The 12,608-nt window shown below is 28.4% G+C and overlaps 1 protein-coding gene across 8 annotated transcripts; it reads left to right on the forward strand.

Annotated features, from left to right (window-relative positions):
• Nucleotides 1-2,471: 2,471 nt before the first annotated feature.
• On the forward strand, nt 2,472-8,455 carry LOC137812543 (uncharacterized). 8 transcript variants are annotated; one of them, XM_090299037.1, is made up of 11 exons: nt 2,472-2,611; nt 3,039-3,328; nt 3,694-4,548; nt 4,778-4,931; nt 5,902-6,243; nt 6,322-6,705; nt 6,794-6,851; nt 6,929-7,009; nt 7,269-7,564; nt 7,701-7,818; nt 7,895-8,455. In XM_090299037.1, the coding sequence occupies exons 5-11, from the start codon at nt 5,960-5,962 to the stop codon at nt 7,988-7,990; spliced, it is 1,317 nt and encodes a 438-aa protein (XP_090155163.1). In that variant the 5' UTR covers nt 2,472-2,611; nt 3,039-3,328; nt 3,694-4,548; nt 4,778-4,931; nt 5,902-5,959; the 3' UTR covers nt 7,991-8,455. The 8 variants fall into 8 exon arrangements, with proteins under 8 accessions (XP_090155163.1, XP_068470700.1, XP_090155161.1 ...); XM_068614599.2 differs by having other exon boundaries at nt 3,694-4,931; XM_090299035.1 differs by having other exon boundaries at nt 3,039-3,127; nt 3,694-4,931.
• Nucleotides 8,456-12,608: the final 4,153 nt, after the last annotated feature.

The raw sequence follows: 12,608 nt of genomic DNA on the forward strand, positions 1-12,608 counted from the left end.
GAGGTGTATTGTTTTTTTTTATAACAATTAAGTTTTCTATTTTATTTTTAGTCTTTAATAAAAATATTTATGTTTATTTTGTTTTAGTTTTTATATTGACATTTTTTACGTGGTTAATTATTTATTGAATAATTATATTATTAACAAAATAGTTATATTTGCAGTTTTTAGAAAAAATCATTTCATTAAGGAAAAAAATAAGTAACTTATTCACCTTGGTGATATTAAGAATTGCATCCTATCTTTTTTACATCTTTACTTGTCTATTTATGGAAATTAAGTATATCATTTTTTTCAGCATTTTGATAAATGGCATTGTTAAACTATAAATTTATGTTATGGGTAATCATATTTTGGTACTAATATTTTTGTTTACTTTTATTTAATAACTAAATATGTTACTATTTAATTTTAAAATTTTGTTTATATTTATTTTTATTAGTTAAATATAATATTTTATTATTAAATGGAGTTATAAAGTAGAAATGAGAGTTTCGATTTACTTTTTTTAATAAAATCTTCAATCGTACAGGCAACTTCACAATTAATTTTTTTTACAAACAATTAATACAAATAATATTTTTCATTTCATTGTTAGAATCCACACCACTGATAATTAATCGTCTACTAAACATATACAATTCAACATTCTCACAAATATTCATTTATTTTCAAAATAATAATTCGAATTAACTTTTTATTACTTTAATTTTGTGTATTCTTAAAAGAATTACTCAAGACCTTAGTATAATTAAAAATTCATAACTTGCTATAAAAGACTGTGATTCACAAATCAAATATGTTCCTACAAACTTAGATTAACAAATATAATTGCCCTCCAACCACAACAACTTGATATAAAGAAATTAATAATTGAGAATAAGATATATAAGGGAAAAAAACTTACTCAATCAATATTTAATTGGATAAAATTGTCATATACTTTATCATATTCTAGTGTGTGTGTTTTAATAACATATAAATCAATCTCATAAATATAAAAGGAAGGTAGAGAATCTAGAGTATTTAAAAGTGGAATGTTTTAAATAAACTGAGTAATAATTCTATTTTATATTGTATGTACAATTTATAAAAAAAAATATTCTATATTTAACTTTAAATATTATCTTTCAAAGTTATACAATCGTTCCTACAAATATAAAGAGAGATAGTAAATAATTTTTGTTAATATTATTATATTACAATAGATGTAGTTCCTGGAGGGTTTGAATAATTTAATTAATGATATCAAATTGACAATATATTTTTAGTAAACATTATTTTATTTTAATGGTTTTAACTTGTTATTTACTTTATGAATGATAAGAGAATGAGATGGGTGTGAGTTTCACTACCTATCTCTAACTTTAAAGTAAAATTTTGTATTCAGTTCTGTCTTTATTTTTGTCGGGTATGAATTTTGCCTTCCATTTTTATTCTCGTCAGGTATATTCATATATGTATTCATTACACTATCATAAATATTAATTAAATAATATTTTTACAAAAAATTCTAAACAAATAAAACATGATATTGAATAACAACTACATATAATTGAGATATAATTGAGATTTAATGACAATTATAATATGTATTATTTTTGCAAAAATGTCCAGAGGGAAAATACCTCGATTTTTTTTAAATAAACTGTAAATTGAATGTTGAAAAAGATAATAAAGATTTACTTAATAAATAATAGTTATTCAAAATGAAATGAAATTAAGAATAAAAAAAATATAAGTTTTTTATATTATATAGTAAACTGAAATTTGATATTTTTGGTTTTAAAATTAATTTAGTACACGTTATAAAAGTATATTAGTTTGTTATGCAATTTTTTTTTATCTTTGTAATTCTATATACCATATAAAACAAAATAACTCTAATTTTAGATTTGATAAACAAAAATTTATATTAATATAAATAATAATTACTTAAAAAAATAAAATATAACCAAAATTTAAAAAGTATAAATATAAGTTGATAGAAAATTTGTTAAGTTTATGTATCAACCTTATAGATATGTTATCTCATTTAGATATGTTGTAATTCATTCTCAATTAATAATAAAAATATTTCTAATATATAAGATAAATGCAAATCTAATTTTATAAACTTTCAATAAAATTAACTCAGACTAACATCCACTTTACTATACAATAATAATTCATTTCATAGAAGTATATTAATTCATCATATTATATATTATGAAATGAGAATAAAATATATAAAATTATATCATATTATGTTCATTTCATAGAAGTATATTAATTCATCATATTATATATTATGAAATGAGAATAATATATATAAAAGTATAAATGTGAAACTGTATATTTTAGATAAATTTTTGTTATTTTTTATGATTTCTGTATATAAAAAAGCATGTATGTGATAGTTATTTTTATTTAAAAAAATAATATTATGGTTATTATTAAGATTACGACGATTATAAGTTAATGATGTGAGAGTTTTGTGCGTTTTGGCGGTTAGGGTTTAAAAAAGTGAGAAAAGAAAAGTTTGGGACCATCCTTCAGTAATTCGTTGGAAGAGCAACATTGTTAGCTTCACAGCTCGCTGGCTGGCTTGCTTTCTCACACCCTCGCCATTGTAAAACCCCTTTCTTCTCTTCCTTTTGTTTTCATTGAATTTGCACAATTCACCTTTCTTTCTTTAGGTTTCATTGTTGGTTGCACTCTTAATCGGTGATTCGCTCGCATTCTGTGGTTTTCCATTTAAACTGTGCTTTTGTTTGGTATTTGCGTCCCCTCATTTCTATCCACGACTATTTGTTTTTGTTCAATCAAACTTCTCCTTTTAACAATTAGTTGTTTGTGGATTGTGGTTGTTTTGTTGTTTGTTATGTATTTTACTGTTTTATTGTCTTTTTTTTGGAATATGGAATGCAAATTCGGATACTCTTCTGAATATTTTTCTCCACATCATTATGCTAAAGTGTTCACGGCTTATGATAGAAGTAAAATACATTTGGGTATGGTTCAAATTTTTACTAATTTTGTCATTCTTTTTAAACAAGATCATCTCTAGGAGAGACGGGTATCTTGGATATGGAGTAAGATATACTTGAGATGAAGTTGCTATTGTTCAAGAAATCCAGGATATGAAGTAAGATATACTTTGAGTTCAGATGAAGTTGCTACTGTTCAAGAGCTCAGTATATGTAATGATGGATAGAAAATGATTAATGAAGGAATGAATAGGATTGATAAAAAGATCTTTGGTATTATTTACTATCATGCTCTATAAGTGTGGAGGGAGGATGCTATTGCAACTTACAGATAAACAGAAAACAATACAGAGGAGAAGGTAGGGTGTACATCTGTCACCCCTTCCCACTATTAATGGCTTATATAATATATATTTGATACCCCACACACACATATTCACCCAAGTCCGAGTTTGTTATTTTTCCCCTTTTTTCTTTTCTTACGTACATTTCCATGTGGGTTGTTTGCCAACTGTACTTGGTCATCATTGCTACTAACAGTTTCCTGATTTTGTCGTCTTATTTTCTGATATAAAGGTCTCCCTGATGAAGATTTACTTAAATAACTTTTGGGGTGAAAGCTTATTAGGAATATTCATTATGGGAATTAGTAGCAGTATTGTTGTGTTCCAGTTTGGAGGCAATTTACCCCAATTATGATTTAACTATCAAACAACTTATGCAGGACAATGTTGTTAAATAACCAATATGGAACAGTGGACGCTGCATATACGGATCCCTCACCAATTGCCATCTGTTATTTGCCATTGTATGCTGCCTGCCATATCTGCAATGACACCTCTCATATTGGCCATGCCACATACTGTGGTGCCCATGATGGAACTCCCTCCTTTTCTTTTGTCTTTTAGGAACCTTTTTAAATGCTACTTCATGCATTAAATATACAAACCCATAACAGGTTTTTCTTTTTTGTTTATTTCTTTGTTTCTTTCTTTTTCTGTGCCTATTCATCATCACCTTTTCTCTCTTATTCTCAGTGTGGCTGTTCCTGTTCTTCATCTGTTGAATGTTTGTGTTATTGTTTTCTGCTTTTTATAATTTTAGATGTTCCATGTTGTTTATTAAACCTATAATGATGTACCCAAATCTTTTTTCACATATAGGTTAATACCAAGCCCCTAAAATCAAATTATTTTAAGATTTGTTATATTTTCTTGGATTTTAGTCTACAATTTTGTTGTTTTTAATTTATTTTTGCTTTCTTTTAGTATTCTCAGTAAGTGGATTTATGTCAAACTCAACTTCACAAAATTGGCTTGTAAGGTGAGAATTGCATTTCACTTATATATTATAATTTTAGAATCATGTTCTATGTTTTTAATTAAACCTATAATGTTGTTCCCAAATCTTTTTCACTTATAAGTTAATGTCAAGCCCCTAAAATCAAATTATTTTAAGATTTGTTATATTTTATTGAATTTTAGTCTATGATTCTGTTTTTAATTTATTTTTGTTTTCTTTTAGTATTATCAGTAAGTGGTTTTATCTCAAACTCAACCTCACAAAACCGGCTTGTAAGGTGATGATTGCACTCCACTTATATATTATAATTTGACCTAATTTTAGTTGATGTGAGATCTCTAACATGTATTATATATATATATGTTATTGTTTTTTGTTTGCCATGCCATCATCATATTTATATAGATGTGTTTTTGGCTCACCACCATATGGCACCTTTCGCTCTTGATAACCTTGACACATAATGACAATTCTGAAATGGTTGTCCAATTGGATAACTTGACTAGAATGCAGGCGATTAATAACTGTCTAATGCTCTAATGCATTCAAATTAGTTCTGAACTACATCCATCAAATACTAAGCCGAGTTCCCAACTATTGCGTCTCGAGGAACTATGTGGACGAGTTTCACAATAGAGAGATTCTTTGAAATCAGATTAGGTGATTGGTGCTCATTGTCTCTGGATCAAATGGTTTCTTGTAATTTCTTGTTTGAATAGGGTTTGGTATGGTTTTTTCTTGCTTATGCCAATGTGCTTTTGTCCAGTAAAACCATTATATACTAGTGGGAACTTTTGTTGATATAATCGTTGGAAATACTTAACATATGATCATTGTTGGATTGATTATCTATTTTCCTTTTTGAAGATGTAATGCAAATATTGAAGCTGTTTGAACACTCTTCTAATTCATTTATTTTCTTTCTCTCCCTCTTCATTATGGGCATGGGTTTATAAACATGAGTTATCATGGAAGTCCAAAGGCCAATGTGTTATGAGTATGGTTCACATTTCTATTAATTTTACTGGCCATCTTATATAAAGATGGAGACATAATTCGGACAATGTTGGTGCAGTTTGATAAACCGAGCTCATGTAATTATGGACATGGTTCACATTTCTGTTAATTTTAGTGGTCGTCTTATAAAAGTGAAGAGTTAATTCAAACAAAGTTGTTGTAGTTTAAGAAATATAGCTCATGCCATTTATTTACTTGGCTAGTCTAATTGCAAGGCAAAAACAATCCATAAAAGCATGCTGATGGCTACTTGCAGTATCATTCTGTTCCAACAAACTTGAATCCAAGTGCATGCATTAGAATTGAGGTATTGAATAACTTATACAAAAGATAGCTATTCAAACACCTAGGAGTTATTTTGAATAAACTGACTGGGGTATAAACGATGATAATTGTGTAATACATATTCTGATGTTTATGTACTTCCTTAGATACCAAGCCCACTGTTGGTTATAATATTACACATCTGGGTAATGTCATTGCGCCAAGTATTTTGGTTCTACTTTATTGTTTTTCTGAACTTTTAAATGATAATGCTATTGTACAAATATTGGATTCTTTTTTTCTGGATTATTTGTGTAAAAGAATTGTTTTTTAATGTTTTGTAATGCAGCTGATTGAGTTTACGGAAGCTTTGAGGAGCCAACAGAGTATAACAGAGAGCTGGACGAATGGGTCATTTGGGTGTTTCTCACCGTTTCATGTTCATTGGTCAGCATGAGGAAAATGGAAGTAAACTTTCTTCCAGTATTCCTGCGGTGGAGGAATTAAAAGATAAAGGAAAAATCATTAAAGGTGAACCTATCTTCATGCCAAAATTTAAAAAAAGAAAACGCCTTAGCCTAAATCGCCTTAGAGAGATTAAAGCGGATATGTGTGCCAGTACAAGGGAAAGTAGCAGTGGCATGCCCGAAACAAAGAAGAGTGAAAACAGAGATAGGTGGTCAGCTAAGAGGTAAGTAATTTATGATATATCCTTTCTGTTTTGTTACACTCTAAAAGTATATGAAGTTGAGACAGTAATGTAATGTAGGTACATGTTGGCCGAGCAAAGCATGTGGGAGGTCTTAAAAGGTGAAGGTGCAACGTTTGAAAATCCAATTACCCGACCTGCATTAAGAATGGCTGTCCGTAAACACATCGGTGATACTGGACTATTAGACCACTTACTGAAGCATATTGATGGTAGATTGGCACATGGAGGCACTGAGCGGTTCCGACGACGTTTCAACACCAAGGGAATCATGGAGTATTGGTGCGAGAGTGCTAATTTGGATGAAATCCGCCAGGAGACTCGGATGCAAGACTCTTACCGGATACCACCATCTACATTAAGGGCAGGCAGTGTTCCTGTGCAGAATATTGATTCTATTGATGAAATGAAAATGCTCAAAATAGAAATGGCTCAGATGAAGAGGTATTGAACTTGGAAACTCAAATTTCATAAATAATTCTGTATGCTTACTGTTAAATGTTGAATTTTAAGAAGTTAATTTGCATAGCAGGGATATACAGGAGCTCATTGCAAAAAAGAAAGAAAAAAGGGAAAGGTGTTTGATGGAGGTGAATAAGTTAATAACTCCATGGTCTGTTCTCTCAAATAGAACTTTACGAACTTTTATTTCGATATGTCTTGACAGGAGACACAAAGTTTTGTAAATTGGAAAGCCATGACTGAGGGGCGTGTAACTGAGATTTTGACTTCTTTGAAGGGTGTGCAGGTATCTAAGCAGCTTATTTCCACATTTTCCCACTATTTAAGAGTATAGGTCTTGTTTGACAGTGTTATTTTTTTTTTTTTAAGAAAAAGTGCATTAAATAAAATATACATTTAAGAGACTTCTAGAGATAGTTGCTTCTAAAAGTGAGCTATATATAAGCGCCTTTTATCTAATCTTAAACAAACTAGGCCTTAATGGGATTCATATTATGTTGAAAGTGTTATATTATATCCTTTACTGTAGCTTTACATACTGACAGGGCATGCATGAAGACATGTTGATTTGGAAAAATAAAGTTGAGCATCAGCTGATGGAAATAGCTAATAAATTGAGTGATGTGCGAACATTGAGAGAACACACCACTTCAAATTATTTTCCGGCAAGGTGGGAGGATTGGCTAGAAAGCACCAACCTAGACAATATTCAGGGAAACGAATTTTCACAATTGTTTGGGAATCCTGAGCTGCTTAATGTTCCACAAGAGATTGTACTTCAAGAGCCGAACTTAACTCTACCAATTCAGCTGCAAAGTGAAGAACTGACAAACATGAAGAGGTAATATAATAAAAATTATACTCTTTAAAGCCATTCCATGCACCCTTCCACGGAAAAAAAAAATAACGAAGGAGGAAAAGTGTTGGTTTTCTTCTCTCGTTAGTTCCCTTACTTCCCCCCCACCTTTTGATTACAGCAATTTGCAAGATTTGGTGCCGAAGAAGCTCGACGAAGATCAACCTAATGTGACCCCTGATTCTTCTAGGACGGTTAATTCTAAGTCAGACCTTGACAATTCATTGATATTGTGTCAGGTAATGTTGATATGTTACTATTTTCTCAATTTTTATAATTTCAGTTTAATATTTATTTTATATATTTTTCTCGCAGGAAATGTTCTTGGAATTATTTACATCGAGGGATAAAATGGAGCAGCAGTTATTGGAGATATCAAATACTGTATATGGCATGCTGACAATGAAATAGACTCTACATCAAATCAAAGTATGAAGCCTAATTTCAGGATTCTAATTTTTAACCATTTTCTTTTCTTACTCTCAGAGTGTAGGGTTTAGATATTGTACAGCGTTAACAATCAATGGTGAAGTAAAATCCTATTTCCAACCACAAATAGAAGACTCATCTGAATCTCACCCACAGTAAGCTGCAAATTGTTGATATTTTCCCCTGGCCTTTTACAGTACAGTCAGTTAGGTTATTTACGCTTCAGGGTTCTCTAGGTCATCGGTAGGACTGTTATTTCAAATGACAGTTTTTTAGTTTTGTTTAGTAAATTAACCTCCTCTTGGTAGTTCTTCTGCTAGGCTTTTATATAACTTTTTGGCTCGAGTGACTCATGAGAACATGTACTTAAACCTTATTTGAGGATAAGTTGCTATATGTAGAATTTCTGCAGTATAGTTCATCTGATATCGTGGACTATGTTATATAGCTGCCTCTCCCTCTCCTGTTTATTTCGTAACAATTCAGCTGTTCTGTTAGTGTCTTTTTCTTTATTTGGACACAATGCAGCTGGTGGTAATTAATATACGAATTACCAGTGTATGTTTTTAGAAAGTGTTTCATAAGAAATTAACATTGTTTTCTAATATTCCCACAATAAATTTATATGCTTGTACCAGTGTAAGTCTGTTAAACTTCTTAAAATAATTAAACTTTAGAATATTACCTTCATTAAATTGAAAGATGTGATATAAATAAGGATTTTGTATGGATTATGGATACAGGTTTTTCTAAGAAGAAATAAGTTTCAAGGAGTGCAGTGATGGGATGTGATCTATTTCTCAACTGATTTGTTGAACTATTCACCCATTTTTTTATTTTAGGAGAGCAATGCATTTTGTTTTACTACAGACCTACAAGCCATAAGTTTAAGCTGCTATATTAATATTTGAGCTTAGAATGATATAATAAATATATATAAATATATATAAAAATATCTTAATTTTAATTTCGAAAGTTTAATTTGCTGTCTTGAGGTTTGAGGTTAGAATCCCGGAGTATATAAAAATGTATTTTTTCGTTCAATAAGAATATCTATATATAATTTTAAGCTTAATTAAATTTATAATATTTGATTTAAAAACCTAACTATTATAAATTTTAATAATTCACTGTATTTAATAATAATTTAACTAATGAATATACTTGATCTACTAAAATATATCTCTCACTCCAAAAGGGGTTTTTCGTTTCTGAAATTTCATTTTATCCTTTTAAAATTGTATTTCAGAATAAAAAGTATGTATATTGGAATGTATAATCTGAAATACATATTGTGTATATTATATATTTTGCATTTCAGATTATACATTCTAATTTTTTTTTTTGGATTTTTAAAAATATATTTATATTTTATTTTGAATTTATTTCAAACATAATTCATTTATTTTAAAGAGTATTTTTGAATTTTAAAATAAATAATTTATTTAATAGAATTTTTTTAAATAAGAATAATATTCATCAAAAGTAAACATTAAGGAATGATGAATATAATCCGTGGATGTCTAGTGTAATCCTCACTCAGGACATTTCAGACTAATTGTAATACACTGTGACGCTATTGAGGATTTGAAGTCAATGTCACATTAATAACAAGATGGTTGACAAAGTGCAACCATCGATCATCAATGATAATAAATACACCTCATTAAACATGTAGGGGAGGTCGATGAATAATTTGCTTATACTTAAACTAACGCAACATATGACAATTGATCTTGAGACCATAGTTATCGCCTCAAAGATCAACTAGGTCAATGGTAATTTTAAGAAGTTCAAAGTATCGCAACATTAGTAAAATCATTGATTTACACGTGGATAAAACCAACTATACATATATAATATTTGACAACCCCATAAGAATACATTTCAAATTGTATATATAATTTAAAATGTATTTTCAAATTTTTGCGTATTGAAATGTATTTTCGAATTTGAAAACTAAATTATACAAAACCGTTGAGAATAAAAATATATCGTAAATATATGTGTCATGGTGCAGAGTTTATTTTTTATGTCCACAAATAACTTTTCAAACCTATTTCATGTTTTTCAAATAACCAAATAGTTTTTGTTTAATAACTTAATTATGCTCTGGTCTCACTGTTTGTTACTCACGTGTACAGCAAAATAAAAATAGAAACAGAAATTCGAGCGATATTTCCAAATTCAAAATAATTTTTGAATTCTATAATATCAAATATATTTAATAGGGACAAAATGATTTTTTCACCTTAGTTATGTTACGGGGTGTCAGGAGAAGCTAAGGTGCATGAAGAAACAACATTATTCTCTCTCAATTTTTTTGCTGTTGATTTGATTAAGAATCTTGTTCTTGATGATTCTTCTACAAGAACATGTTTATATTTATATTCACTGTTCTCTTTTCCTAACCTGTTTATATTACTTATCCATTCTCACATTCTGTCATGGTGCAGACTTTATTTTTTATGTCCACAAATAACTTTTCAAACCTATTTCATGTTTTTCAAACCACCAAATAGTTTTTGTTTAATAACTTAATTATGCTCTGGTCTCACTGTTTGTTACTCACTCACGTGTACAGCAAAATAAAAATAGAAACAGAAATTCCCATCATCACATTTAGGATATTTAATTCGTAAATAGGTCAAGTTGCAGAGAATAACTAAAAAAAGTTGTTTATGTCATCACTTTGTTTGAAATTTCGAGATAAATGAGAGTGAGTAGTGAACAAATCAAGAAACATTGTCTCTGACAAAAGCTTTCATTCCCTAATTTTAACATTTGTTTTAGTTGATTCAGTCACACATGTGATCCATTTGCTTTGTACATTTCCCTTTCAACTTCATCTCATCTTACACAAAACACTTCTGTAATGGCCGTTGACTGCACTGTTTTCACCAATTCAAGTAAAATAATAGTATCAAATTTTTAGTGTTATACCTCTCCAACAATCCATAAAATATCACACACACACTTTGTTTTAAATAAAAACTTTCATAGCAGATATCATTATCCAACTTCACATATATAATTATTTATCATCATATAAAAAAAATATTATTTAAAAAAATAAAAATATAAAAAGACTATACCAAAACTAATTTATATGTTAATAAAAACGATACATAGGTAGACTATATTTATTCATATGATAGTCTATTATACTAATGAAATTTTTTTCTATAAATAAATCTTAAACTAGCCAACTTATCAGTACACATATTTCTTTTTCGAAAAATATGAGTAACCCTAAATCTGATTTTCTCAGACACAATTATTCTCACAAAATATTATAGATACATATATCATGGATGTCTTTCCTCTCTCTGGAAAAGATAATTTAGAGATGTAATATTAACAAGTTATGATTAAATTCATATAAAGTTATAGCAACACTTCTGATTTAAAACGTTAAGGCAATAATAAGTTTGTGGATTTTTTTCTGTTGTTGAATTTTATTCCTTTTAGTTAAACCCACATTTAGATTCATAATTTTTAAAAGAAAAAATTGCAACATTACTTTTAATTTAAAACTTTAAAATAATATTTTATGAATTTTTTTTTATATATTGTTAAACTTTTTTGCTTCTACTAAAAGTATGACTAAATTTACATTTAGATTAAAAAAATGAAACACATTTTCAATACTGAAGTCTGAGCACTCAGAAACTGAGTGTTGTTTTTGTTTAACACGTTGTTGTGTATTATTTGTTCTATTATTCCGTTGTGTTACAATTGTGGGGTACCATGTTTCCTATCTCTGAGGTCATCCCAGAATAAGATTTATAATAATAATAATAATAATAATAATCTATAGAGAGAACAAAATATAACAGCTAAATTAAATTATGAAATCAAATTAATATCTTAAAATAAATAAATGAAATAAAGTTGTAAAAAAGAGTCACAAATTCATCACTAATTTACCTAAATTTGATAAGATTTAACTGAGATGATTTGAAAAATATAACATCATATTTTTCAAAGATGAATTTTAAGATTAAAAGTCGAAAACATAATAAATTTCAATTAAAAGTCTATTACTCATTTTAAGATTTATTAATACTGTTTTATTAATTTAATGTTCTTTGCGACTCTGCCAGTAGTTACATTACAGTGATGAGCAAAACACACATAAGTTTACAAATTTATTTTTGATAAAAATAAAATTGACAAATGGTTAGAGTACTAGAAATATTTTGATAATAATTTGGTCCATTCTAGCTCATGAGATTAGTCATAATATGTTGAAGAGAAAAGTAAAGGTAACGTGTGAAAGTCAAAATCAATCAATTTTAGTTTGAAAATAGAGTTATACCAATATAAAATGGAGATAGAAGGAAATACCCTTTAAATATTGTTATGTTTAATAGGTTTTGGCAAATTCTTTCACAAGGAATAAATACTAAGGTTCTGGAAGGTTTTGTAAGTGGCATTGGACAACATGATTATAACTTTATACAAAATATAAAAATGGTGGTATTGAACAACATAATTATAACTTTATATAAAATATAAAATGATGTGAAATGAAAATATTACTCAACTTCGTACCATCGGTTCATGAAGTTGAAATTTGTACCTATTTATATAAAAT

The sequence above is a fragment of the Phaseolus vulgaris genome, chromosome 2, assembly GCF_051622355.1.
Source record: "Phaseolus vulgaris cultivar YP4 chromosome 2, ASM5162235v1, whole genome shotgun sequence".
NCBI classification, from domain to species: Eukaryota; Viridiplantae; Streptophyta; class Magnoliopsida; order Fabales; family Fabaceae; genus Phaseolus; species Phaseolus vulgaris.